The sequence below is a fragment of the Muntiacus reevesi genome, chromosome 2 (genome assembly GCF_963930625.1).
Source record: "Muntiacus reevesi chromosome 2, mMunRee1.1, whole genome shotgun sequence".
NCBI lineage: Eukaryota > Metazoa > Chordata > Mammalia > Artiodactyla > Cervidae > Muntiacus > Muntiacus reevesi.
Genome location: NC_089250.1, coordinates 262,934,704 through 262,962,244, shown reverse-complemented (window position 1 = coordinate 262,962,244; position 27,541 = coordinate 262,934,704). Strand labels below are relative to the sequence as shown.

The 27,541-nt window shown below is 55.9% G+C and overlaps 1 protein-coding gene across 5 annotated transcripts; it reads right to left on the bottom strand.

Annotated features, from left to right (window-relative positions):
* Positions 1–7,865: 7,865 nt before the first annotated feature.
* On the bottom strand, positions 7,866–27,220 carry LIPE (lipase E, hormone sensitive type). 5 transcript variants are annotated; one of them, XM_065926197.1, is made up of 10 exons: positions 26,994–27,220; positions 16,779–17,314; positions 14,300–14,390; positions 14,041–14,186; positions 13,705–13,890; positions 13,219–13,513; positions 12,266–12,493; positions 11,860–12,036; positions 8,641–9,062; positions 7,866–8,285 (listed from the first exon to the last, which is right to left on the bottom strand). In XM_065926197.1, exons 1-10 carry the CDS (start codon positions 27,121–27,123, stop codon positions 8,076–8,078), a joined length of 2,421 nt encoding a protein of 806 aa, XP_065782269.1. In that variant the 5' UTR covers positions 27,124–27,220; the 3' UTR covers positions 7,866–8,075. The 5 variants fall into 5 exon arrangements, with proteins under 5 accessions (XP_065782269.1, XP_065782268.1, XP_065782265.1 ...); XM_065926196.1 differs by lacking the exon at positions 26,994–27,220 and adding an exon at positions 25,206–25,307; XM_065926193.1 differs by lacking the exon at positions 26,994–27,220 and adding an exon at positions 24,700–24,896.
* Positions 27,221–27,541: the final 321 nt, after the last annotated feature.

The window sequence follows — 27,541 nt, the reverse complement described above, 5'->3', positions numbered from 1 at the left end:
GCCATCACCTTACTGACCTGGGGTCCCGTTTTCCCCCAAGCCTTGGTCTCCTGGCACTGCACCAAAGAAGCTTGCTGTCCTTGTCCCAGACCTAAGGGCAGCACCCAACCTCTTGCATGTTGTTGCCATCACTTGGTCTGGGAGCCTGAATGTCTGGGAAACATCTGCCCGCTCTGTACCCCATCTCTGCATTATTGTCTCTATGGCTCTGAATCTCTCCTTTCTTTCTTTCCCCATCTCTGCAGATCTGTCTCCCAGTTTCTCCTGGTTCTCTGTCTCCTCATCTCTGAGGCCCTCATCTCAAGCTCTGTGTCTCAGTGCCCTTATCCGGGAGTCTCTGTGCTCCGTCTTGGCATCTCTCCCCACCTTGAGGCCTGCTCCGCGGAGGCAACAGGACCCCCTCCCCCAGCAGACCAGACCACGGGCTGCAGGTGACTCAGTCAGGGTCAGATTCTAGGGCTCCCAAGATGACAACCTGAGTCGTCCTCAAATTTCCTCTTCCAACTCTGACATAGCCCGGGGGCCCCAATTAGATATAGCAACTCATGTAGATGAGGAAATCAGGACTGGAGAAGCTGTGAGGTGGCCTGCTCCAGGGTGAGGAGGAGGGCAGAGGGCAGGACGAGGAGAGCTGGGGGCTGAGGGGTGACCATGGCAGGGTCCCCAGGCACGTGGCCTACATCCCCCTCAAATGGGGTTGCCAGATAAAATACCGGATGTCCAATTAAATTAGAATTTCAGATAAACAATATCTTTTTACTATAAGTATGTCTCATATGGGGCTTGCCAGGTGGTGGCTCAGTGGTAAAACATCCGCCTGTCAAACAGGAGACTTGGGTTTGATCCCTGGGTTGGGAAGATCCCCTGGAGAAGGAAATGGCAACCCACTCCAGTATTCTTGACTGGGAAATCCCATGGACAGAGGACCCTGGTGGGCTACAGTCCATGGGGTCGCAAAGAGTCAGACACGACTGAGCACCTAAACAGTGACAGCAGCAGTGTCCCATAAGTTGGAGGGAATACACTTACTCTTAAAAAAGTATTGGGTTGGCCAACAAGTTCGTTCAAGCTTTTCTGTACCATCTCTGTATCATCTTCTGTACCATTTATGAAAAAACCCAATCGAACTTTTAGGCCAACCGAATATTTGCTGTTTACCTGAAATTCCAATTTAACCTGGTGTCCAGTATTTTTATTTGGTAAATCTGGAAACTCAAAGAAGGGAATTCATAAAAGAGGAAATAATAGCAATCCTCTCCAGTATTCTTGCCTGAAAAGTTCCATGGACAGACGAGCCTGGCACGCTGTAGTCCATGAAGTCACACAACTGAGCATGCACGCATGAGGGGAGAGAAGGGAGATGGATTGGTAGCAATAAACAGAACTATAAATAAAGTGGGTGGGAGGATCCAAGTGTCTGTGTGCCTCTTCCCCCAGAACACAGGAATCCTTCCTCAGAGTTCAGGTCCTACTCGCCCTCCTTGCCTCCCTTAGAACCCAGTCCCTACTCCAGAACCCAGGCTCCGAGCCTCTTTCTCCCCAGAATTCAGGTGTCCAGGCCAGATCAGGGTCCAGTTGCCCAATGCGGGTTTCACAAGGAGGAGGGTGGTGCCATCCATGACCCTGGTGGAACCAGTCCGGCTGAGCAGACAAGTGAGGTGGCCCCCATCCCATCCTGAGCCTGCTGCTTCCTCGAAGGCCAGCCCAGCGGGGCTGGGCGCAGAACAGGACGGATTCAGGGTGCTCTGGTTGCGTCAGAGTCTGGGTTTGGGTGTGTTGTATCTCTGCTGTGTGGTGTGTGTGCCTCTCTGGGTGCTGCTGCTTCTGTGTGGGGATTGTCATGATGTGTCTCTCTCTGAGTGTCCCTGTGTCCTGGGGTGTGACACGTGAGAAGGTCTTTTCTATTTACATGTCTGGATTGCCCTCCTGTCATTCTCCCTCCTGTGCACCTGTGTTTGGATGCGGTTTCAGTTGTCAATTTCTGTAATTCTGACTAGGTTAAGGCAGGAATTATTATTTTTTAACATTTTATTTATTTATTTTTGGCCCTGCTCCGTCCCTGTTGCTGCACGGTCTTTTCTCTAGTTGTGGCGAGCGGGAGCTAATCTCTAGCTGTGGGGTGTGGACTGCTTATTTTTGTGGCTTCTCTTGTTGCAGAGCACGGGCTCTAGGGCATGTGGGTTTCCGTAGTTGTGGCGCATGGGCTTAGTTGCTCTATGGCATGTGGGGTCTTCCTGGATCAGCAATTGAACTCATGTCCCCTGCAATGGCAGGTGGATTCTTTACCACTGAACCACCAGGGAAGCCAAGGAATTAGTTTTTGAGTGGTAGCTTTGTATTCTGGACTCTATAGTCAGAAAACCTTAGTTCAAAACTTGATGGCCTCTGAATGGCTGTGAAACCTTGGGCAAACCACTCAACTTCCCTGGACCTCAGTTTTCCCATATACAAAATGGGTTTTTGCCAATAGAGTTGCTGAGAGGATTAAATGAGTTAATTCATGTAAAGAAACTGCACCTGGTCCATAGGAAACATTTTGTGTTTATGAGGATAGTGGGGATGATGTTCTAGTTGCTGGTGATGCAATAGTGAATAAAACCAAGTCTTTGCTCATGGTCCTAACAGGGGTTGGATAAATGACCTGTCTGTGGCTGGGCATATAACCACATAACTGGGGTGTCTCTTTTGCATGTGGAATGGGATATTTCTGTGTGGTGTCAGGTGCAAGTGATTTCACAATTGTGCACCTCTGTGTGTTTGTAGGTAACTTCACGTGCTGTGTGTGGGTTCTCTGCTTCTGTGGGTATAAATGCAAGATCACACCAGCAGTTGTTGGAGGACACATGTTTGTTCTGATCTTGCATTCCTGACTCTGAGGTGCCAGGGGTGTGCCTGTATTTGGGGTCTTGAGAACTCCTTTCTCCATCATATTAAAAAAATTTGTATTTATTTTAAAATTTATTTTTGGCAGTTCTGAGCCTTTGTTGTTATGAGCGCTTTTCTCTAGTTGCAGAGAGTGGGGGCTACTCTCTAGTGATGGTGCGTGGGCTTCTCGTATTGTAGACCACAGGTTCTAGGGCTCTCAGGCTTCAGTAGTTGTAGTGCCCGGGTTCAGCTGCCCCACCACATGTGGGATCTTCTTGGACCAGGGATCAAACCCATGGCTCAGGGTAAAGAATCTGTCTGCCAATGCAGCTGGCTGTAGTTTCTCCCTAATGGGAATGGTGGGCCCAGTGGCTTTAGGAGAAACACCAGGGTGAAAGGGAAGATGAGAGGAGACAGGTGAGGCCTGGGCGGGGATGAGAAAGAACATGATGGGAAAGCAGGGAGAGATGGCAGATGGGGAACAGGAAGAGCTGCACGAAGAGATGTGGATGTTTGTCCACCCATTCCATAAGCATTTGGTGAGCCCTTGCAATGTGCCAGGACCTCTGGCAGGCATTGGTTCAAGACTTGGGGGAAAGTAGAGAGACCCAGAGGGATGAAGACCCACCAGGAAAGCTTTTGGTGCCCCACCTGTGTCCAGAGTGGGCCTCAGTGACAGTTCTGGGTGATGGGGATCCAGCGATGGGGAAGGACAGAGAGGGACCTGCCTTTCTCCAATCCTCCCTGAGGCTGATCTGGGCAGATCAAAGAACACAGGCTGGGGGGGCCAGGGGGCCAGGGGAAGGTGAGGATTCTCCCAGACCAGGAACATGCCAGGAATCATTTTTGTCATCTCCTAATAGGATAATGATACACGACACACCCATATCGTCCTAATCTGTATTTTCAACCCCAATCAGGCCCAACACCCATAGTGAGAGGCCTGGTATCTGTGAGTTGAGGAGGAAATACCTGGGAGTCCCCATCCCTCATCTTTCCTCCTCCAGACCCCAGGAGTCCCAGGCCCCAAACCCCTACCCCCACCTCCTGGGAGTCCCCATCCCTCATCTTTCCTCCTCCAGACCCCAGGAGTCCCAGGCCCCAGACCCCCACCCCCACCTCCTGGGAGTCCCCATCCCTCATCTTTCCTCCTCCAGACCCCAGGAGTCCCAGGCCCCAGACCCCCACCCCCACCTCCTGGGAGTGCCAGCTCTGTCTCTCTTCTTTTTTCGCTGTGTCCCTTTCCCTCGCTCTCTGGACCTGTCGTTATCTGTTTGTCTTCTTTATCCCCTGTTTACCCTTCCCTCTCTCGGGGCCTGTCCGTCATTATCTGTCTCGTCTGTGCTTTGTGTCTTTCCTGTCTCTTCACATCTGGATCTTGATTCTCTCTCGCTGGGCCTCGATTTTCTCACCTGTCAAGTGGGAATAATAATAATCTGATCGCTTAGAGCTGTTAAGAGGAAGACATGAGATAATTATGTAAAATGCTTAGCACAGGACCTGGGCCACAGTAAATTCCATACAAGTGAACTCTATTGCGGTTATTTTCAGTATTTTAATCTCTCAGTTGCTATCTATGTTTTTCTCTTGGTTTCCACATGAGTCTCAAGTCTCCTCCTGTTCTGGATTTTTTCTGCACACAGCAGCCGCCCCTGGCTTCCCTTTCAGGGATGAAGTAAAGGGCAGTATCGAGGCCAAAGCTTCCCCTAAGCCTTTTTCCTATTCATCTTTAGTCTAAGCCCCACCTCAGGAACTCAGAACTCTGGCTCCAATACAATACGTAGCCACAAAAACCTCTGAAACCCAAATCTGTGATCCTTGGGCAGGCCAGTGACCCTTGGGATCCAGAAGTCCCCGAATCTGGAGCACGATTCTTCAGGGTCCCAGTTCCCCTCTTCCTCAAGATCCAGGAATCCGGACGCTCAGCCTCTTCCTCCGTCAGACTCAGAAGTCTAGGCCCCTCAGTTTGTCCTTCTCAGAACCAAGAAGTTCGGACTCTCATCCTCTCTCAAGACAGGATCAGGCGGTCGAGCGGTCCAGCTCTACCTGCAGCCCAATACCTCACTCAAGAGCCTTCTGCAGTCGCGCAGGCGCTCAGCAAGCTCCCGAGTCTGTCTTTTTTTAGAGCCTTGTCTGACACCGGAGCGCGCCTCCGAAATCGAGCTGTGATAAGCTACCCGTGACGTCAGTCACCAGTTTCCAGCCAGTAGACACTCCGCCCCTAACTCCCTGGGCCACTCAGGACAGGGCGCATTCCCTAGTAGGCGGGGTCCACAGCCCAAGGAGGACCGAGATAGAGCGGTCTCGGCAGGTCCAGCCAGGCAGCCAAAAGTCTAGGTGTTTGCCGGTTGGTGTGTGTATGTGGGGTCGGCTTCGTAGACGCTGGAGCGGCTCTTGAACGGACAGGTTCTGCGAGTCTGGTCTGGTAAGCCCTTCACAGCACACCCAGTATTGGGATTCTGGACACAGCTCGGACGGGAAACGGTGGGATTTTGTTGAGGCTGGAGGCAGAGCGGGGAGCTGGATGCACAATCTCAGAAATTCCTCCATCCCTTCCCTTCACCAGCTACTAAACTCACCCGTGCGTTCAGTCCTTCCTGCCCTCATTAAGTACCTCACTCACTGATTTCCTCATATGGCGACTCACTCGCACTCGCTCATTCACACACTCACCCACCCAGTACTTAGATTTCCTGAGGCTTCCAGTGTGCTAAGCCTCCTGCTGGGCAATGGTGATGATCAAGATGAGTCAGGCCTGGGCTCTGCCCTTAAGGAGCCCAGGTCAGATGGGAGGACAGACCCATATATTGACGTGCAGGGGTGTGCAGAGTCAGGGGAGTCCAAGAGAGTCCTTTTTGAGTTAGGTGGGAAACTCACTCAGGAAAGGATTTCCAGAGGAGGGAACCTCCCTCTCCTGACTCCTCCCACCTCTTGGATTGTCTCATGAAGGCTTCTTTTTTAATTGATGAATAGTTGATTTACAATGTTGTGTTAATTTCTGCTCTACAGCAAACTGATTCAGTTACATATATATACTATTTTCCATTTTGGTTTATCATAGCATACTGAATATAGCTCTCTGTTATACAGCAGCAGTCCCCAACATTTTTGGCACCAGAGATTGGTTTCGTGGGAGACAATTTTTCCACGGAATGGGGGACAGGGGATGATTTCAGGATGAGTCAAGCCCATTACATTTATTGTGCACTTTATTTCACTTACTGTTACATCAGCTTCACCTCAGATCATCAGTCATTAGCTCCCAGAGGTTGGGGACCCCTGCTGTATAGGAGGACCTTGTTGTTTATCCATTCCATATATAATAGCTTACTTATTATATATTATAATAATATAATCTGCTGACCCCAACCACCCACTCCATTCCTCCCCCAAACTCCTCTCGATCGGCAACCCCAAGTCTATTCTATATGTCTGTGAGTCTGTCTCTGTTGATGAAGACCTTTTGATCTCTGTGCAAAACCACCCTCACTACCTCACCTACCTCACACACCCCTGAGCCTCCTCCCAGTAGAAAGTCTCACTGTCCACCTGCTCCCCTGTCCAGGATGATGTCCTCTTCATCCCCTTGTTCACCTGTAACCTCTGCTCCACCCTCAATAAGTCCTCTTTATCCAACCTCAGTAATGGCTCTGGGAGCTGCTCCACCCCGACTTCTGCTCCCCACCTTCATTGTTTCTGCCCCAGCTCAGGGCTTGTCATCCCTGTCCCCAGCCTCCTCTCTCGCCTCCAGGGCTCTAGTCTTGCCTTCAGTCCACCCCCGTTGCCCAGTAGACTCTTTCAGTGCCTGAACTGATCCTGTCCCTCCCTTGCTCAAAGCCCTTCTATGGCTCCCGCTGCCCTTCATTTATAGTCCAAATTGCATTCCAGCTCCTTCAGGATCTCTTGATGACCAGTCTAGGCCCCTCAGACCACTCCCCACTTTGCATCTGAACTTCTGGTCAGGCAGAAGCCTTGACCACTCACTCTCTCAACCTTGCCTATTTCTTCTTTTTTGCTCTTTCTTGGATCTCCTCCTCTGTGAAGGACTCCCTGGCTACCACAGATAGAACCGGTGGGGACTGTGACAGCCTGTGTCTGGGTCTCTCTCCACACTCTCTGAGTGTGGAAATTTGAAGGCTAGCCCTGGAAGGAAATCAGCTCCAAACCCAGGGCCTACAGAGGGTGAGGGCTTGAGTGGCTAGGCAGAGCTTGGGTCCCAATTTTTGAGTGATCAGTTTGTTTCTGATTTGCTGTTAGCTTTGCTCCACTTCTCTATGGACTTTGGGTTTTCTTTTCCTGGTTGGTGCTGGGACTAGGTTTGTAAAGAGGAGTAGCTGAGATGCCTGCTTCTGGCACTGTACCTGGATTAGGTCTGAGGAGGGGGTGGGTCTGTGTTGGTAGGGGGCCTCCTGCCCTTCCACACTCAAGAATCCAGGCCTGCACACCCCTTCTTTCTCAGGACCCAGGTGTTGGGCTCCCAGCCTTCTGTCGGCTCACCAGTGCCAAGTTCTCGGGCTTCTGATGCTGCCCCCTGGTGGACAGGCCCCGTCCCCACTCTATTTGCCTGTTGTTTAATTGCTAGGTCCTGACTCCTTTGCGACGCTATGGGCTACAAGCCCACCAGGCTCCTCTGTCTATGGGATTCTCCAGGCAAGAATACTGGGTTGCCGTTTCTTTCTCCAGGGGATCTTCCAAACCAGGGGTCGAACCCGAGTCCCTTGTGTCTCTTGCATTGGCAGGAGGATTCTTTACCACTGAGCCACCAGGGAAGCCTGTCTATTTGCCAGAGGCCAAACTAATTAAATACTTTTATTTACAAAAAACAAACAAAGCAAATCGATCTGCAAGGTCGGGCCTGGCCCGCCCCTGCAGCGGTCACAGCAGCAATAGAAGGCAGTGATCCCCTGCAAGTTCGGCTGTCTCTGAGACTGGTTTGTGTGCGCCCTCCTCCCCCAGGCCAGGGTCTTAGCTTTGGCGAGGGGGCCCCCCCGCCCGACTCCCCCCATGCCGTTCCCCCCACTTAAGGCACAGCCCGCCCCCTTCTACCCAGCCCGAGGGCCTGGGTGGGCCGGGGAGCCCCGGGCCCGGGGTCCCCGCTGCTCTTCCCGAGGCGCGTTCACCACGGAGCCCTGCGAAGATGGGTACAAGCGGCCTTTAGTGTCGTCCCCCGCGACCCCCCTCTCCCCGCGGGGCCTGGCTCCGTGCCCGGCTCAGACCGGTGGGCCGGGCAGATTGAGGACGAGGCGGATGCGCTCCACGCACAGCGCGGCGGCCTGCCGCGTCTCCTGGCACAGCGCCGCCAGGCTTAGGAAGCCGTGCGGCAGGTCCTCCACCACGCGCAGCGTCACGGGCTGGCCCAGGCCGCGGAGCCGCCGCGCGAACATGACCGAGTCGTCCAGCATGGGGTCCAGCGCGCAGGCCTGCGGGGGCGGGGCAGGGAAATGCGCGGAGGGAGGCGGGGGAGGACAGAGGCGGAGAATCGGAGAATGAGTCTGACTGGCCTCTGCCTGGCTTCTCCCTCCCCCAGAGACCCACTCTCTCTTTGCCCCTTCCCCGACTCTCCAAGCCCAGCGCCTGCCCCGCGATCTCAACAGGATTGCAAAAGCAAACTGGCAACTCTGACCCCCTCAATCCACTCGTTGCCAGGCCTCCCTCCTGCTGGCGCCCCCTCCCTGCGGCCGCGCTTTCTCCCTTTCCCCCCACTGGGCTCCCCGGGAGCTCCAGGCCCCACCCGCCCCCTCCTCGCCTGCTCCACCTTCCTGGCCTGGCGCTCACCACGATGTGCACAGGTGGCAGGGTCTGCAGCATGCTGTCGGGTGCCAGCAGAGGTGACATGAAGGGATTCTTGACGATGGGGGCCGAGTAGAGGGGCATCCACATGGCACCCTGGCTGCAGCGCCGTGGGTGGAAGCCCTCGGGGAAGGCCGCGCCCACACCTCGAACTCGGTCCTTGTTGCTCAGCTCCTCTGGGGCCTCAGACCCTTCAGATCTATCCTCAGACCCAAGTAAGAAGTTGACGGTTGAGGGTGTGGAGGTGCGGAGTGTCTCCGCTGACAGTGACAGCTCCGGGGTGTCTGGTGTCTCGCAGCTGTTCCTGAGGCTCAGGTCATGAAGCTTCAGGCCCTTGAGGGAGTCCGTTCCCAGTGGGCCCTCCGACTGGGTCAGGGCTGCTTCAGACACACTGCGCCGCATTGGCTCTGTGAGAGGAGCAAGGTGAGGGGACCGGCCAGGCCTGCAGCTGAGCCTGGCTCTGTGGGTCGGGTGTGTGGGTGGCTGGCAGGGAAGTCCACCTCGGGGGCAGAGGCCGGTGGGGGAATTGCACCCTGGGGCTGTAGAGGCCCAGACTACAGGGTGCTCCAGGCTGCACTTCCAAGGGGGCGGTGGAAGGAGTCCCCTGTCTTGGAGGTGAGGCTGTGTCCTAACGGAGGAGTGTGTGTGTGACTGGGAACATGAAATGCCAGTCAGTTTACCTCTGGGAGCCTGTTTCCTCTTCTGAACAAAGGGGATAAAAATAGTCCTTACCTCATAGGAGGTGGTGGGAACTCAGTGGGATTGATAAGATTCGGGATTAGGTACTGCTACCCCTGGGGAGGCTTCCCAGGTGGTGCTAGTAAAGAATCCGCCTGTCAATGCAGGAGGCGTGGTGTCCATCCCAGGGTTGGGGATATCTCCTGGAGGAGGAAATGGCAGCCCACTCCAGTATTCTTGCATGGAAAATTCCATGGACAGAGGAGCCTGGAGGGCTGTGCTCCATGGGGCCACAAAGAGTCAGACATGTCTGAACAATTGAGCACAGAACACATCCCTGGGAGGTCATAATATATCTATATCTATATATTTATTTTTTAAATTCTAAACTTATTTTTAATTGAAGGATAATTGCTTTACAGAATTGTGTTGGTTTCTGCCAAACACCTTGTAATGTTTTATTACCAGGTGCCTTGTTTTAGCTGCCTCCTTAGCCCCCAACATGGGGCTGTCAGCTTTTCCTGGTCACCTGAGACAGAGAGTATGAACGGATCAAAGTGGAATGGTGAGCAGGCCCACATGGCTTGAAAGGAGGCTCTGTTCACAGGGTGTTAAAAAGAACTTGAGGACATATCAAGACTTCCAGAGACACCCACAGCTTTAGCTATGTAGATCTGCTCCCCAAAATTCCTTCCTGTTCTTTATCTCATTCTGTCCCTTTGTTTGGTTTTTTGGCTGAGCTGTGAAGCACGTGGGATCTTAGTTCCCTGACCAAGGATCGAACTCAGGCCCCCTGCACTGGGAGCATGGAGTCTTAGCCACTGGACCGCCAGGGAAGTCCCCATCCCTTCCCTTTGAATCACCAGACAAGCTAGTGCCCAACTGATGCTAAAGGTGCACTTCAGGCCTGCCTGGTGGGCCCACTGTGGCTTCAGCTCCCCTGATTTGATCAGGACCATTCTGCTTACCACTACTGCCAGGACCTTACATTTTTCAGTTTTTCTTTTTTTGTTTCACTTGCCTTTATAAATCCATGAAGTCAAAATGCAGGATGATACAAAAATAACTGCTTAGGTGCCCTGTGGCCCAGAGAGTCAGTGGAACCAAGCTGTTGACTAGAGTCACAGACACAGCCTATCAGGGTGCTGGCATCTTCTAAGCGCACCTACTGTGTTTTAGGTACAAGGCACAAAACAGCACCTACTGTGCACCTATTGTGCTCGACACAAATGGGTAGGCAGTCCTTACAGCAACAGAATGAGGTAGGTATTCTAACTGTTCCTGTTTCCCCCAGAGGGGCAAAGCTAGGCTCACAGATACTGCAACTTGGCTGGTATAGTACCCGGTACTGTGGGGAGCTTGACTGGCGTGTGTGCCTCTAGGGTCTGCTCTTGTTACCTTTCTCCTACAAGGAAAGCCCCAGTGCCAAATGGTCCATGTGTCTAAAATTCAAATCCTTTTTAATTGCTTTTGCATGTATGTGCTTAGTTGAGTCCTACTTTGCCACCCCATGGACTGTGGCCCATCAGGCTCCTCTGTCCATGGCATTTCCCAGACAAGAATACTGGAATGGGTTGCCATTTCCTTCTGCAGGGGATTTTCCCCACCCAGGGATCGAAACTGAGTCTCTTGAGTCTCCTGCATGTGCAGGCAGATTCTTTAGCAACTGTGCCACCTGTTTTTGGGTGTATTTATTTGTGTTGGTTGGAATATCCTAATATTAAAAATTGAATTTAAAATAAAGCATATTCAATTGGAGTAATTTTCTGAATAACAGGAACTGTATCTCCTTTTTCTCTTGGCCCATGGCTTGTGGGATCCTAGTTCCCTGACCAGGGATTGAACCTGTGTTCTCGGCTGTGAAAGCGCTGAGTCCTAACCACTGGACTGCCAAGGAAGTCCCTGGGAATGGTATCTACTTTTGAAAATGCAATTTCTATTACCCAGAAAATGCTGTTGATTTATTAGAGATAGAAAGTAATTTGAGGTGGCTGTGCTTTAAAAATCCTTAAAATGTAGGAAATGGGAAACAATGGATCCCTGGATGGAAGTGACTTTTGGCAGCCTGAGGGTCTTTCCACCTACCCAGGATGGGGATTTCCTCCACTTACTGATGTCTCTCCCACTTTCTGATCTCCCTGCATGCCTCTGTTAAAAGTCAGGAAAGAATATAGGAGGGCTGGACTTCCACCTGAGGGCCCAGGGAATTTCGGTGGACTGGATTCTTGGGACTGAAAATCAGGACACACAGCTGGCCTTCTGAGTCATTCCCTAGGGTGCCTTTCTGGGAGATGGTATTTGGAAAGCTAAATCTTATAGTTCCTGGGATTCTGAGCTGACCCGTGTGATCAGAAGTTCTGGAATTTCTAGAATGTGGACTAAGGCTTTATGGCAGGGAGCCAGGAAGGTGATCTCTGCTTCCCTGAGTGCCCAGGGCCCAGCCCCTTGCCTTCCCCAGGACTTCTGGTGCCAGGCTGTCCCTCCTGGCCACTCTGGATGGGTGTGTGAGGGAAGGGTGCCACTCACCGGTCTTGGACACCGATTTCAGGTGGGACTTTTGCCCGCCCAGCTCCAAGAAGGCGTTGAGCCACGAGGAGGCGCCCAGGCGGAGGTCTCGGAAGAGCAGGGCCGTGTCCCGCTGCATGAGCCCCATCATGCCCAGCGCCTTCTGGTTTGAGTCGGGGTGGTCCTCAGTCTCCTCACCTGTGAGTGGATGTGTGTGTATGGGGGGGTGAGTAGGTCTCCTCTCTTTCTGGGCCCAGTCTCAACACACACACCCTCAGGCATCTCTGCTCTCAGGGACCCAGACTGTCTGACCGCTTCAGCAGGAACAGGGAGTCTCAGATTCCTCCCCTTTGCACCCAACGAGACAGGGCTCTAGTCTCTGCCCCCAAAGGAGCCAGGGCCCCAGTTGTGTGCGGATGGGACTAACCGGCATAGGCGCTGACGCACTTGGAGAGCACGCTGAGAGGCAGCAGGGGGTCCATGAGGCTCAGCAGGCGGGAAGGAGAGGCGGTGGACTGCAGCATGGTGGCCGGGTAGGCTGCCATGATGCCGTCTGGCACCCGCACCCCGTAGGCTGCTGCCCGAAGGGACACGGTGAGGCAGAGGTTCCCGCCGGCGCTGTCTCCAGCGAGGCATATCCGCTCACCTGTTGAGCCTGGTGTGGAGGGGGCTTGGTCAAGCCTGGCAGGGAGGAGCTGGAGCTCTGGGCTCTCGGAGGTCGGGTGTGGGGGTCTGGCCCACTGCCATTTTAGAGACTGGGAAACTAAGGCAAGGATCTGGACCCATTTGGGGGATAGTGGGCAGAGGATCAGGCAGGCTGAGGACATGGATAGGTCTGGAGATCAGGAAGCTGTGGGGAAGCTTGGGGGGCTGGGGGTCAGGAGCAAGGAGGAAGGGTGCTGAGAGAGGGGAGACCCAGCGCCCATGTCAGGACGGAGGGGCAGCAAGGCCAGAAGATGGCAGCCCTGTGCCCCTCGGCATGACCTCATCCTGCTCTGTGCCTCCCGGGCCATGTGGGGAGCAGGAGGGCGGAGGAGCTGGAAGAATGGGCTGGAGCCTGGCCGGGTGGCCGCCAACAAGGGACAGCAGTGGGTACAGAAACAGGAGGAGGGAAGGAAAGGTCAGAGGCTAGGGGGCATGGAGCATCAGGGCTAGAGTCGGGGAAGCAGGAAGAGGAAACAGTTGAGTGGAGGGTGGGAGCCCGGGGGCAACAGGCAGAGCTGGAGGAGAGGGCGGGGGACACAATGGGCAGGTGGCAGAGGCTGGGTGGTGGGAGGTGGACGGGAAGGCAGGGTGCCAAGACTGAGGCTCCCGCACCTCGTGGCTCTTTGCCCCTGCTGTGCCCGGCGCGGGCTGAGGCAGGCTGGGAAGGGGGCTCACCCAGGAGGGCACAGTGCTTGACGGCCCAGCAGTAGGCGTAGAAGCACTCTTCGAGCGCCCGGGGGAAGGGGGCCTCGGGGGCCAGGGAGTAGTCGATGGAGAGGATGGGGGCGCCCAGCTCCTGGGCCCAGCTCTTGAGGTAAGGCTCGTGGGACTTGGAGGTCTGGGCCACGAAGCCGCCACCGTGGATGTGCACCACCAGGGCCTTGGAGCGGGGTGCCTGCTGGGGGCGTAGCCGCAGCTCCAGGCTCCTGGGGCCTTCGGAACTGATGAAGCCACTGAGCTCCTTGCTGTCCTAGGGGGAGAGGAAGAAGGAGGTGGTGGGTCACGGGGTGGGGGTGGCCTGCCTGGGCCTCACTCCTCCAAGAGGACCGTGTTCTGAGAGACGGGAGAGGGGGCAGGTGTGAGCTGTGAGGCGGGAGGTGGGGAAGGCGCTCCCACTGTGCTCCTAGCTCTGTGCCTGTTCTGGCAGAGCCGGGGCCCTACCTGTCCTTCCCGCAGGTCATAGGAGATAAGCCTCACGAAGACAGGCCCGGGGCCTGTGTGGGCCAGCGGGGGTGAGATGGTGACCGTGAGCTCTGGGTCCGAGGTCAGAGGCATTTCAAAGGCGATGGGCGGCAGGCTGAGCAGGCGGCTTACCCTCACGGTGGTCGAGGCCATGTTTGCTAGAGACTGGGCCGGGGGTAACAGGAGGAGCTGCAGGGTTCCCCCTCACGCCTCCCCTCTCACCTCCCCGCCCGTCTCTTCCCTCCTGTGCCCTCCCTGGGCCTGGGACGTGTCTCTGGGTCCCATCACGCCCCCATCGCTGGACCCCAGGCTCACCGATAGCACCTGGATCTCGGTGATATTCCAGAAGGCTTTCCAGAAGTGCACGTCCAGGTTCTGAATGATCCGCTCAAACTCAGCCCCACGCAGCTCGGGGTCGATGGCAAAGCGGCCGCCAGTGAAGAGGGAGCTGGCGGTCACACCTGGAGGTCGGGAGGGGTGTCAGGAAGCCCCTGGTGGCCTTGCTGGGGCCCTGGTGTGGGGGAGGGACAGGAAGGGTGGGGGCGGCTGTGGGCAGGGCCCTGCAGGGACTCACTGATGCCGGTCTCGTTGCGTTTGTAGTGCTCCCCGAAGGACACCAGTCCGATGGAGATGGTCTGCAGGAACGGCCGGATGGCGGGCGTGAACTGTGGGGAGAGGCCTCCGAGTCAGGAAGCAGGGGCGGGGAGGGGAGTCAGGGGGAGACAAGGCGGGTAGAGGCAGTCACTCAGCAAATGTCTAATGAGCTCTGACTGTGTGCTAGGCACTGCGCTAGGCACCTCACGGAGCTTATGTTGTTGAAAAGACAGACAATACTCAAATGAAGACATGCTGTGCAATGTCAAGGAATGACCAGTGTCTGAAAGGACGGATGGTGGAGGGACAGAGTGCTGATGGAGGGTCCGACTCTGTTTATGGGTCTCCCTGAGGGAATCAAGGAGGGATGACTGGGCCCCAAGGAGAACAGGACACAGGCAGAGGCCTTGAGGGGCGTCCTTGCTTGGCGTGGATGGTGAGTGTGGTGGGAACAGATAGGCCAGGAGAGGGGGCGGCGGTGGGGTGAGATCCAAAGGGCAGCGGGGGGTTCATGTGGGGCCTGAGGACTTGGGTTTGTTCTAGACGCGATGGAGCCACAGAGGGTTGTGAGCTGGGAGAAGGATGGTGCGGGGGACCCTGAAACTCAGTGAGGACCGAGACGGGATACAGGCTGTGGGGACCACGGGGCAGCAGGGAGAGAGAAACAGGAGAGCTCAGGGATCCTGAGGCAGAGAGAGTCAAACAGGGAGGCAGAGACCCAGCATCTGAGAGAGGAGCCAGGCGACTGAGAAAAGACAATAGAGACACCAGATTGGGGGGAAAAAATCCAAGCCACAGGAGGCTGGGCAAGGGGCCAGCAGGGTTCTTCTGTTCATTCAGCAAGTCCTGGCCCGGGTCCTCCGGCGTGCCAGGCACTAGGCTGGAGCGGAGGCTGAGCGAGACCTGGAAATCAGGGATGTCTGCCCCCAGGGGCTGACATTTTACATGGGGAGGCTGTCCTGCAATGTGGCCTAGCTGGGCCAGCACAGAGTAGCTCTCAGGCATGGCCCTGCCCCTGGCTGGGGGCCCAGTGGGCCAGAGAGCACAGCGGTGCCTGACCTTCGGGACTGGAATGCAGCTTGGGTGTCCCCAGGCTCTTACTCCAGAGCTTTGCGGGCATGGCCGGGACCCAGGGAGGAGCCGGCTGGCCCAGCTGGGGTGATCAGTATTTGTGGGTTCAGTTTAGATGAGGGGAAGTTCCCAGGAACACCTGGGCTGGGCTGGTGAGGACAGGCTGCCCCACGTGGAAGCAGAGATGGGATGGAGGCTGGGACAGTTTCCACGCCCCACTACCTGGGGGAAGCCCAGAGAGGGGCTCACACGGCTCCAGATACTCCTGCTGGGGTTCCCAGGTGTGGGTGGGGACGGGTGGGCCCAGCACAGACCCCGGACAGGGGCAGACTGTGCCTCAGCTCTGAGCTTGGTGCCCTACAGACTTCCTAATTCTCTGAGTCCCCAGACTACTCTTCCTGAGAGTCTGAAGGCCTCGGGGCTGCCTCCCCTGCCAGTGCTGAAATGAGCTGTGTTCCTGTGATGGTAATTTCAGGGTGGGGGCAGAGGATAGGAGAAGGCCTGTAGCTGGGGTTCAGAGAGAACCTCCCTGGATCAGGGAGGAGAGGGGCCATGACCAGGTCTTCCTTGTGGTCATCAACGTGGATGTGCTTGCTGGTTCTCTCTGCAGCCTGAATATCCAGATTCTACTGTGCCTTAGGGGAGTCGATATGTCCCGGTTGATCTGGATCCAGCTGAGCAGCTGGGGGCCCCTCCCATGAACCCCTGTAAAATGGGGCCGGCACCTGTCCTCCCTGCCTGCCAAGCATCTGGTGGGGATGACTAAGTGGGGCTGTTACAAACAGGCCTTGATGCTCTTACAAACAACACTGGCTACCGTCCTAGGGGCCCTCAAATGAATTCAGGGGCCAGACAGGTCACGTAAGAAGGTAAATGAAGTTCCTGAGTGCAGGGTGATGGGGAGCAGTGGGGATCCTGATGTAGGGAGCTATGCCCAGTTGAAGATTCCTTCCTCCATAGTGGAGTTGGCCAAGGGGCCACAAGTATGAGACCCTCGCTCTGTGCAGTATGAGCCCCGACCAGCTTCCTCTTCCTGCATCTGCCGTTTGCTCAGTCAAGCACCACACCACACCACTGTGCTTCCTCTGTATGCTCCTAGGGCTTCCCTGGTGGCCTAGTGGTAAAGAATGTGCCTGCCAATGCAGGCGACGTGGGTTCGATCCCTGAGTCTGGAAGATCCCCTGGAGAAGGGAGTAGCAACCCACTCCAGTATTCTTGCCTGGGGAAATCCCACGGACAGAGAAGCCTGGTGGGCTATAGCCCATGGGGTCACAAAAGAGTCGGACACGACTGAGTGACTGCGCACGCATATGCGACTGAGCCTGGTTGGGCCCACCATGTGCCTTTGCCATGGGCCCCGGGGGGCAGGCGGGGGGTGGGGGGCTCACCTGGAAACCCAGGCAGCGGCCGTAGAAGCAGCCTTTGTGAAGCGTGACGTACTCTCGTAGGAAGTCGGCAATGACCCTCTCGTCGCCCTCAAAGAAGAGCCTCCCAGGCTTGTTGGTGGTCAGCAGGCGCTGGGCATAGTAAGCCAGAGCGCGGAGCTGGGTGACGGCGGCCAGGTAGGCCTCGAGCTCGGCCAGGTTGTGGCCCGTGCGAAAGAAGATGCTGCGGCGATTGGAGGCCACATAGCGCGATTTGTGCAGCAGGTGCGCTAGGCAGCAGCGGGCCGTGTGCACCAGGCTTCGGTACCCGTTGGCTGGCGTCTCTGTGTCCAGGTCAAAGAGGTGCGCCACGCTCAGCAGGCGGCCCAGGGTCGGCTCCAGTCCCAGGGCCTGCTCCCGAATGCCCGCAAAGACGCCCGTCAGCCGCCGGGCGGTCTCCCCGGGGCCCTGGCTGGAGAAGAAGGCCATGTTGTCCTCAGCCAGGGTCACCAGCGACTGTGTCATGGTGCGCAGGTCCATCCTCTGCAAGAGCCGTGAGGCTGCGGGCAGGTCGGGACGCACATTAAGGTAGGACTGGGTCACCCCTGGCTCGGGCCCCAGGGTCCCAGAGTCCAGGCTATACCCCCTCCTCCCCCTGACTCACGTCAGACCACAGTCTGCTCCTTCAGACAGGAGGATGGAGTCCAGGGCTCCAGTTCCTTGCTGCCTTGGGACCCATGAGTCCAGTACCCAGACCCTTTCTCCCTCCTCAGGAGCTGAGTTTGATCCCTCAGCCCCTACCTTCCCGAGACCCAGCAGTCCAGGCCCCCGCACCCTCTTCTTCAGGCTGCAGGTCCCTGTTCCCTCTTCTTTGGAATGCTGACTGACTCCTTAGCTCCAGCATTGGTCCCTACAGCCCAGGAGTCTACATAACTCTCTTTCTCCTTTCTTGGGGCCCACGTTCAGACATCTGTCTCCATTTTCTCTCCCGGAGCCTGGGACTCCTTCCAGGTTCTGAGCAGCCTGGCCCTCTACTTGGTCCCCTCTCTCAAGACCAGGAGTTTCAGCCCCCATCTTACCTCCTTCTCAGGCCCCAAGTTTCACCTACAGGCCCTTGCCCTCTGCAGTATTTGGGAGACTTCTGCCCTCAATCCACTGATTCCCATCCACCTGGTGGTATCCCAAGATCCTGGTCCCAAGCCTAATTCTTTTCCTGAACCCAGGAGTCCATAATTCTAGCCTTCCCTGCAACCAAGGGGTCACTCCTGCCCCCTCCTGGTCCCTCCAGTCTGGCTGTGGAATCCCCTCTAACGCCCTCTCTCTTCCCAACCTTGGTCCCACTCCTCCCCCAGCTGGGTCCCTGGCCTTCAGGCCTGTCCACTTAGCTTAGCTTTTGGGTCGGCCTTGGTCCCTGCCTGCGGTGGTATTCATCCCTGTTGTTAACCTTGAACTCAATGCGCCATACCCAGTGCTAAGAGCTTTCTCAATTTGCTCCTTTAGGTTCTCACTAACCCTCTGAGGTCCAGACTGCCTCGGTTCCTGTTGCAGCTGTTATTTGGAGCATTCCCATTTTACAGGAGAGGAAACGCAGGCTCAGAGGTGTTAAGTAAGGCGTTGACAGTTGCATTGAAAAGCAGAGCAGAAATCAGATCCAGATCTCTGGGTCCAGAGCTGTTACTTTTACTGGTCTCCGTCCCAGGGCCCTGGAGACTGGGCCTCTAGCCATGACCCCGCAAAAACTTGCCCTGGACTTGGCCTGACTCCCCACACTTCAGGGTCCCCGGTTAATCTTCCCTTCCAGACCACTGTCCTGTCACCCAGGTCCTGGACAAGCTGTTCTTGTCCCCCCTCGGTGGGGACACTGCCCTCTGTTTTAGAGACGTTTCCCTCCTGAAGCCCACCCAGCACCTTGCCTGCCTCCCAAGTTGATGGTTCCCTGATCCTCCAGAAAAAGGTGTCTCTTTTCCCCTTCCGGGCCTAGGGGTTTGGCAGCGGCCATTCCTGTCTGTCAGTTGGTCGTGAACTCACCCCTCATAAGCCTCTTCAGAGCTCCCCAGGGCTGCTGACTGACTGCTGACTGTGGCTACTGCCAGTTGCAGCCTGGGGTGACAATCCCAGGGAGGGGCCCAGCCTGCCCAGGGTGTGGTCACCGACTCCACCTCCTACCCTGATAGGACAGTGAGAATCCAGCGCAGGAAACGGAGCCTGGGGCTCAACTCACTGCTCCCAGTCCTCGTGCCAGCCTCCTGTGCCTTGAACCCTGGAGTTTGGACCCCCAAGACCCTCCTCCTTCAGTTCCAGGAGTCTGGACTCCTAGTTCCCTCAGCAATTAGAAATGGAGGCATCCAGGTCTCCTCTCCCCTCCTCCCTTAGGCCCAGGAGGCTCACCCTAGTCCTGAGCAAAGTGTTCCCTCCCACTCAGCCTGGCTGTCCTCCTTCCCTGGGGGGAATTCAGGGAGCAAAACACAGGGGGTTGATGGCAGCTCCTGCCCGCCCCGGCTGGCCGTGGCACAGCTGGCCCACCCCCGGCTGGTGGGGAGAGAGAGGAGAACCAGCCTTGCTTGTCCCTCCCGGGAGGATAAAAGCTGATCAAGGGCAGGGCCAAGCCCAGCCAGGGGCCCACGCCACAGGTCCTACTGTGTGCTCCCATACTGGGCACCCTACAACCTGCCACTGGCCTTCCAGGCCATCATCCTGCAGTGACTGTCACTTCCACATCACAGACAGAGCAATGGAAGCTCAGGGACACCTCACCTGTGTTATTCCACGTGCCCCTGGCCTGGCCAGATCACCCTCACCCTCAGCTTCCCCCCTCCTCCAGGAGGTGGTCCCTAAGGGTGCCTCCCCATCTAAGATGTGCCCCTCTCACTGCTTTCTGTCATCATCTTTTAAGTTCGTCTTCTTCTAGGATTTTCCACCTTGGCAGTTTTCTATTTATCTGTTTACATGTTTTTTGTTTGTCTCCCCCAGGGGCAGAACCAGGCTTCATGGAGCTTCAAAGCTTTTCCAGGTGGAGGTGGGGTTCTTTAGGAAAAAGCAGAGACAATCACAAGTGCTGAATTAGGTACAGGGCTTGGGAAGGGGCCTGTGCAAATGAGGGTGCTTTGCGTGGCTGTAGGTGAGTCGGCCTCTGGCCCTCTGCCTGGAATGGCATCCCCCTGGGGGCTTGGGGTGGCACATAGCAGGTGCTCAGCCAAGATTTGAAGAAGGAAGGAAAGGGAAGAGTCAGAGTGGAGGCAGGCAGGATTGGGTGGGAGTCCAGAGGACCACCCCTCCCCAGGGGAAACAAACAGATGGACAGACAGAGGCCTCTGGAGACAGCTCGCAGCTTTGTGACTGGTCTAAGCCACTGGCCAGGTGGATTTCTTCGTCTTGGAAAGTGCACTTGGCCATCCTGCCCAGGGGGCTGGAAATGATCTTTGTACGGGACCCCACGACAGCGTTTCTGCTTGTGGCTTGCTGTGTGGGTCTCACTGGCCTCACTGAGATTGGGTCCTTCTCCACCTAACGTGCTGGCCAGTTTACTGCGTGTGCTCTTTGCTTTCTCTGTCTGACAGTAGAGTATAGACTCCCTGTGGGCAAGGGCTTTGTTTAGTTCACTGCTGTAGCCCTGGCCCTTGCACAGAGCTAGCGAGGTATTTATTGCATGGCTGTGTCTTCCTGTTCTGTAAACAGCTGTCATTTACTTCCTGTCTCTGGGGCAGGGCTCCTGATTGAAGAAGAGGGCACAGGAGCCCTGGACAGAAGAAGCAGCTTGCACACAGCAGTGAGGAAGAGCCTGATCCCAGGCGCTGCCCTTTGCCCTGTTCCAGGCGGCTCCCTGGGGACTGGTGTGGGCGAAGCAGGGAGCGAAGGATACTGAGCTGAGGTTGCCAGAATCATGCCAAGAATCTGATGCAGAGGGCACTGGGGCAGGGGCAGGCAGGCCCCCAGGGCCTTGGGTGAGGACTGGGCCAGAGGGAGGGGTAAGGGTCCTACTGCCTGGGCACCAGCCCTTTGCCCTAAAGAGTCACAGGACAAGTGGACCTGGCCTGGATTTTGGTCCCTGGGGACTGAGGAGGCGAAAGAAGGGCAGTGGGGAAGTAAGTGGGGGGAAGATGGAGGAAGGGCCAGGTTGGGGGCCTGGGAGGGGGAAGACCTTCTGAAGGGGAGAGGCCTGGGGCCAAATGCAGGCCAGGGGGCCGTGATTACAGCCTGAGCCCTGAGTGTGTCTGCATGGCAGAGCAGACGCTGCTCTGTGACAGCCATGTGCCGGATACTGCCCTCTTCCTGGGTTTTATGTAAGGTAACTCAGGTAAATGCTTTCAGCCTCTCCATAGCCCACGAGGCAGGGACCATCAGGACCCCTTTTGGCAGATGAGAGAACTGAGAGACAGAGAGGTGACATACTGCCCAGGGTCACTGAGCCAGCAAAGATGGTGCAGCTCCTCTGCTGCGATTCTCTGTGTGTCCGCGTTTTCCTTCTCTCATGTCTCAGCTCTGTGCCTGCTGGGCAGGCGGGTATGAGTATGTCTTTGAGGTTCACCTGGATGTACACGCATGTGTAGGTTCCTGTCGTGCTTAGCGGTGGTCTGTGTGTGCGGGGCTGAGTGCGTTCAGTCCACAGTTTTTCTCAGCGTCTGTGTTTCTGTTTCTCAGGATGTCTGCAGGCATGTTTGTATGCATGTGTCACAGCCTATCTGATAGGGACAGAATAAAGGGACTAAGTAGGTGATTAAATAGTTAACTAGGGGATTGTAAGTAGAAAAATATGAGAGACCCCTGTAAGTTAATTACTCAAGAAAGCAGGTTTGCTTAACCATAAAACCAGGCAGGCTTGCTTAACGGCAAAACCATGCAACAGAAGCACGAGACATGCCCCCAGATAGTAAAATGACGGTGGCATGAGACCCACAGCCTGTCCAGCGAGCTCAGTAAGTTAATGATTCCTAGGACACGCTGTCTGCACACGTAAAAAACAGTAATTAGTGGACCCAACTTGACCCGAAGGGACAAGAAAACTCCCCTGCCCAACCTGGAGGGGGAGCTGATGATAGAAGCATGACGTTGACTCAAGAATGACAAAGAAGTCTCCCCCTCCCCACTTTTTCTTTGCTTACAAAACTGTAGCCCAGTAAGTTATCAGGGTGCAGCATTTCTCACCCTCTCGCTTGTAAACCTCACAAGCATTCTATTCCAATACATCACTTCTTATCTACCACTTTGCCTCTGGCTGAGTTCTTTTCTACGCTGAGACCTAAAAGACTGTGGTACTGGAGCTCTTCAGTGTCTGAAATGACACCAAATGGTTTCATATCTGTATCGCTCAGCCCCTGAAGGCTCTGTGTCTCTGTTCTTCTTGGCCTGTGAGATTGTGCAGGTATGTTGTTTGTATGTATGTGTATGGACGTGTATCTTGGGGGTGTGTGTGAGATTGTGCGGGCATGTTGTTTATATGTGTATGGATGTGTATCTTGGGGGGTGTGTGTGTGTGTGTATGGTACCCCTCTCATCCCATTTGCTCCAGTTGGAACCCAGGGCATCATCATGGGCATCTCCCAGTCTTGTCTAATCCATCAGGAAGTCCTGTTGCCCCTGTCTTGCCTAGAAATCCCTGGAACGTGGCCTTTCTCCTACCTCCACTGCCCACTTCTCTAGATGACAGTAACAACTCTTTCTGTATCTCTGTTTTTGCCCCCTCCATGCCTTTCCCACAGAGTGGCCAGAAGGTCTTTCTAAAACTTAAATCTGGTCACTCACTCCCAACCTTTGAACACCCCACCCTTGCTCTCAGAATAAAGCCCCAAATCCTGGACATGGCATCCCAAACCATGTACCACGTGGGCCCTCTGGGTGCCTGGCCCTTCCCTCGCTGAGCTCCCTTTGTGCTGTGAGCTGCCTCTTCCTTGGGCCTTAGGGTTCTGCCTGTGCTGTCCTCGCCACCCTGAGTCCCTCCTGCCCAGCAGTCCATACTCGCTCATCTTTGAGTCCAATGTCACGTGCTTGGGGAGCCTCCCTCTTATATGTTCTCTCTTCATCAGTTTGGCAGATGGGGAAACTGAGATAATTGGATAATCAGATAATTATATCTGATTTCTAGGGTTATTTGTTAATGTCTGTGTCCCCGGCTCAGATGGTGTCTTATCCTCCGCACTGAGGACCCAGGCCTGGCACAGGGAAGGGTTCATTGAATGTCTTTGCTGAACAAAAATGTGCGCCTGGAGCCTTTTGGGTCCAGAATCAAGGTTGAGGCACAGAGCAGTTTTGAGTGTACACACTCACTGTCCTTAGGAGCCTGGGGGTGGCCATCTCCTTGCCTTTACTGGCCAGGTGAGGAAGACCAGGTGCCCTCACTCCCTCAGAGCCTCAGTGTTGTCATCTGAAAAATGGGGTGATCATGACATTAGTGTCATCTGTTACTGGCAAGATCCAAAGGATGAGTAGGAGTGCTCTAGCCCACCTGGATGCCCTTGGGGTCTGATTCACTCAGGGGAGGCCTGCACCAGGGCAGGGCCTCAGGAAATGACAGGGAAATCCAGGGGCCTGGAGGAATGAGCCTTTGTGAGTAGGTGGGCCTGTGGGTTTGTGGGGAGGACTGGCTCAGCCCTGTGCGGGAGGCCCTATGCAAGAGGATTCTAACTCCTCACGACTCCCTAAGGGCAGCATGATAATTATCCCCATGTTACAGTTCATGCATGCCTTCACTTATTAAGTGAACATTTGAGTGCCCATGTGTCTGGCATACCAGGCTCTGCAATTGTGGGGTAAACAGGACTGATAGCCCGCCCTCAGGGAACTCACAGTCTAGCTGGGGTGACTCCTATCATTATGCCCATTTTATAGCTCAGAAAGTTGAGGCAGGGAGGGAGGGAGCCTCTGTCGAGTGTACCACCCCCTCACAGCTGAGGCACCAGGTCTCCAAGGCCCATTTCCTGATCACTGTCTTGCCTCTGGGCACTCTGTCCTGTCTGTGAAGCTGTGTCCTGCAGTGACAAGGAATGCCCTCGGGCCCCGGTGTGAGCTCTGAGCCTTCCTGTGTGCTTCTGCAGCCAGCTCCACTTCTACCCTTGGCTACTAATGATGTCTATGGCAGGGAGGGTGATGAGTCTCGGGTCTCTGGACTAAGTCAGGGCTAAGTCAGCTTCTTTCCTGCAGAGGAAATTCCCACAGGTCTTCACTTGGGTTGACACTCCTAATCCAGCAAGGACTTCATGTGGTGGCAGCATGTCTTGTCTGTCAGTGTTTCTCCAGCCTGCTGAGACTTGTAAATAATGTGACACCCTAGGGAACCCAGGTGGCAGCTCTCCTTTCTCCCAAGTGAAGGTCAGGCTGTCCCAAGCCAACCCAGGGCCTCTTAGTCCTCGGAGTAGGAGTCAAGAAGTTAGATACTACGGTAGCCAGCCTGAGGATGGTGGACTGACAACAAATGAATGAGCAGATTGAATGAAAGATAGTGGGACAAGGCTGTTGGGAGCAGTACTGCACCCCCTCCTCCAAGTATGCCCCACTGTGGGGCACCACTTCCTCCTACCTTTCACTCCAAAACTTCCTCTTTGGGCAACAACTTCTAAATCTCTCCCCTGTTACTGTCTTAAGAGTGTCAGAGACCTGAAAACCAGGGCTTGAACCATTTCCCACGATGGAATCACAAGGCAAGAGCTGCCACAGCCACAGAGCGAGAACTGAGTCAGAGTGGGAACGCTAGTTCGGGACACTAACATTCTGGACTTTTCCCCCAACACGGTACTGGGGCGTCCGAGAGTCTCTGCTGGAGATGATACCTCCCTCTCACGTCACCCGCTTCTCACAATGGATTATCTCCACACCCCCGCCCTGCATGGCGGCAGTGAGCCAGTCCACGAGCGTCCCCCACTTCTCGTGGCAGTAGGTCAGTCCACTCGGTCACCAGTTTCCTGCAGGATGTCTAAGGTTCCTTCCGTGCTGCTGCCGGCCCCTGCCCACTCACCTTTGGCTCTGGCTTTTCGCCACCACCGGCGCCTTTGACTTTTGGACCCCTCTTGAACCCTCTTCGAGGCCGGAGCCTCAGAGGCCACCCAGGGCCTCGTTTCCCAGGCCGATTCCATCAATTTTCCGCGGTCCCGTTCCCGCGGCCAATTCCACACCCGCCTGAGCCAATTCCACTCGCCAGTCTCCGCCCCGAGGGCCGATCCTCACGCGCACCACCGCCGAGCCTCCACACCACCCAATCCCGGACTTGCTCCTCTCTGGGTCCCGCCCCCTGAGCGAGGTGGGCCGCCCTCCACACTCGGGTCCCGCCCCTCTCCACTAAGGCCTAAGGTCTGGCCCCGCCCATTCGCGTGCTTTAAAGGGCCCGCGACCAACAAAAATGCAGCCCTGGAGGCGGCTAAAAGCGTATTCCCGCAGAACTAGCGGGGAGTCCCTAACGGTCACTCCAGCAAGGAAGCCCCGATGTAGTCACGTGTTGGCTGTCACCCTCGTCGTCCCACTCACCTGCCCACGTAGGGATCGTCTAGAACACACTGTGCCTGCCCGCTTAGAAGTGAGCAGGATGCCACTTCGCCTCCGCCTGAGGGCGGGGAGCCAGCCAGTTCCTCAGGCAATTCAAAGCCAAGGCGGGGCTGCCCAGCGCAGGAGGCGTGACTCTGCCTGAGAGGCTTCGGAGGAGGAAGCCCCTCCTTTCCCTCCCCCTCCCGCCCCGCCCTCTGTCTTCTAGTTCTCCTATTGCTCCGTTTCTTGGGGTTCTTCTTCTCCCTGTCCTGTTCTTCCCTGAGAGAATGGAAGGCCGGGGGGCGGCGGGGGGTGGGGGTAGGGGTGTGTGTGTGTGTGTGTGTGTGTGTGTGTGTGTGTGGCGGGGGGGTGGGGGTAGGGGTGTGTGTGGGTGGGGTGGGGTGTGTGTGTGTGTGTGTGTGTGTGTGTAGGGGTGTGGGGTGTGTGTGTGTGTGTGGGGGGGTGGTGTGTGTGTTTGTGTGTGTGTGTGTGTGTGTGTGTGTGTGTGTATAGGGTGCTCGGCGCCTGCGCACTAGCTCCAAGCCGCACACCCGGCCGCAGGGTGGAGAGGAGGCCGCGAGTACCGTGCTGTCCTGGGAAAAGGCGGGAAACAGAGGAAACTCGAGGCTCGCGCATGCGCACACACTCTGGTGCGGGGGAGGGGAGGGAGTGGAGAGGCTTTGGTTGTGGCAGAGCTGTGATGAGGGCATCCCTTGTGACTGGATTCGGGAGGCCCAGAGAAACACCAGAAATACCATCCCGTCTCTCCTACCCACCCTTCCGAAACACAAAATGAGCCCTGGCACTGAAAGACACCATGACACTCTTCTCCTCAGTCCTGAGAGAGACGACTCAGCGCTTCCAGGGGATACAGGCCCCTGGGCTGAGACCCGCCATTCACCAGCCTTCGGACTAACGGCTTCCTAACGCCTTCAGCTCCTGGATTGGGGCTGCATTGTTTTCTCCCCCTCTGGCTGTGTCACCACGTGTTCCCTGGAGAGAACTTGCGGCTGTTCTCATGCAGAGCAGGGCTTCTGAGCCCAGAGAAGGAGTTCAGGGCCGAGCCTGCTCCCCGGGGGCACCCACCATCGTTAGCTTTGGAGGAGGAGGAGAAGGGGCAGGGTGCTGTCTCCAGCGGAGTCTCATGCCCACGAACCCCCCCCGCCCCCCTCCCCGCCGAGTCTCCCTCCCTGCCCGCAGCCCAGACCTGGCCTGGGATTTGGCGGATCCCAAGCGCCTCTCCTGAGCTTCCCGCTTCGATCACACCCTACGAGGCCATGGGCCTGGTGGGACCGGGACTCCCCGGGGACGAGTGTCTTCCAGCCTACTGGACACCCCGGAGAGCTGAAGGGCTGACCCCGCCCGATGTCCGGCCTTGCCTGTGTGGCAACCCGCCCAGGTAAGTGTCCCTGGTCAGCGAGGTGCTTGCCCGGAGTGGTGCTCAGAGTTCTGCACCCAGGGGATGAGCACCACCCTCGCCCACAGCCTTTCTTAGTTTCTGTTTGATTCCCACAGGTCTCTGCAGGGAGATGGCCTGGAACAGGGCAAGGAATCCGAGGCTGGCTGGGGATCCTGGTGCCGCCAGCCACCCCTCCTGCCCAGCCCCCTATAGGCTCCCTCTCTTCTTCAGGCCTCAGCTTCCTCCTCCATCAAAGGGGGCTCTGGCTCTGTGTCTGGACTGCTGGGGGGTCACCTGAGCTCACCTGACATTCTGGCAGTTCTTAGTTCTTCTTGACTGAATGAATGACCATCCCTGGGAGCCTCTCCCCCTCTCCCTTCCTTCAAGCTCACCTGTGTACTGGTATTGTCTGGGATTCTGGCTGCTGATTTTCCTCCTTGGTGTTGACATCCCACCGAATCCTGACATCATTTCGTAACCAGGTTGCTCTTTGAAGGCCATCTTCACTCCAGGGGCCGCCATCCTACCCAGAGTGGCTGGTGAATCAATGTCTAATGTGAGTCCCGCATCTGGTTTTGTGCCTGAGTCTGTGACCCACTCAAGAGATGTCTTCAATTCTGAGGTTGATGGCTGTTTGGATGGTTCATTTGGTTTTGATAGAAATTGCTTCTCAGCCAAAGATTCCTCTCTGGATTTGACTCCCTGAGTTGCAAGGTCTGACTGTTGCCGTCTCTCTTGGGACATCAGTTCAGTCTGGGCAGGTGGTTCATTTTGGGGTTCAGGTTGCTGCTGGGCTCTGGATCCCTCTCTCAGTTCTGGGTCCTGTTGAGTTCTAGATTTTTCTCCTGGCCCAGGTCTGTGCTGTGAGGCAGCTTCCTGTTTACTAAAGGGCACCCTTTGGATGGGAGGTGATGGCTGCAGGGCAGACTCCTGTGGGGCA

What these genes read in the sequence shown, in the direction of transcription:
- LIPE (XM_065926197.1), bottom strand. Translation starts at nt 27,123, where the DNA reads ATGGCGGCCCCTGGAGTGAAGATGGCCTTCAAAGAGCAACCTGGTTAC. An exon ending in GCCGCTGCCTGGGTTTCCAG is followed by an intron (nt 14,391 to 16,778) that starts GTGAGCCCCCCA and finishes CTCTCCCCACAG; the next exon opens with TTCACGCCCGCCATCCGGCC. An exon ending in TGCCACCTGTGCACATCGTG is followed by an intron (nt 8,286 to 8,640) that starts GTGAGCGCCAGG and finishes CCGCCCCCGCAG; the next exon opens with GCCTGCGCGCTGGACCCCAT.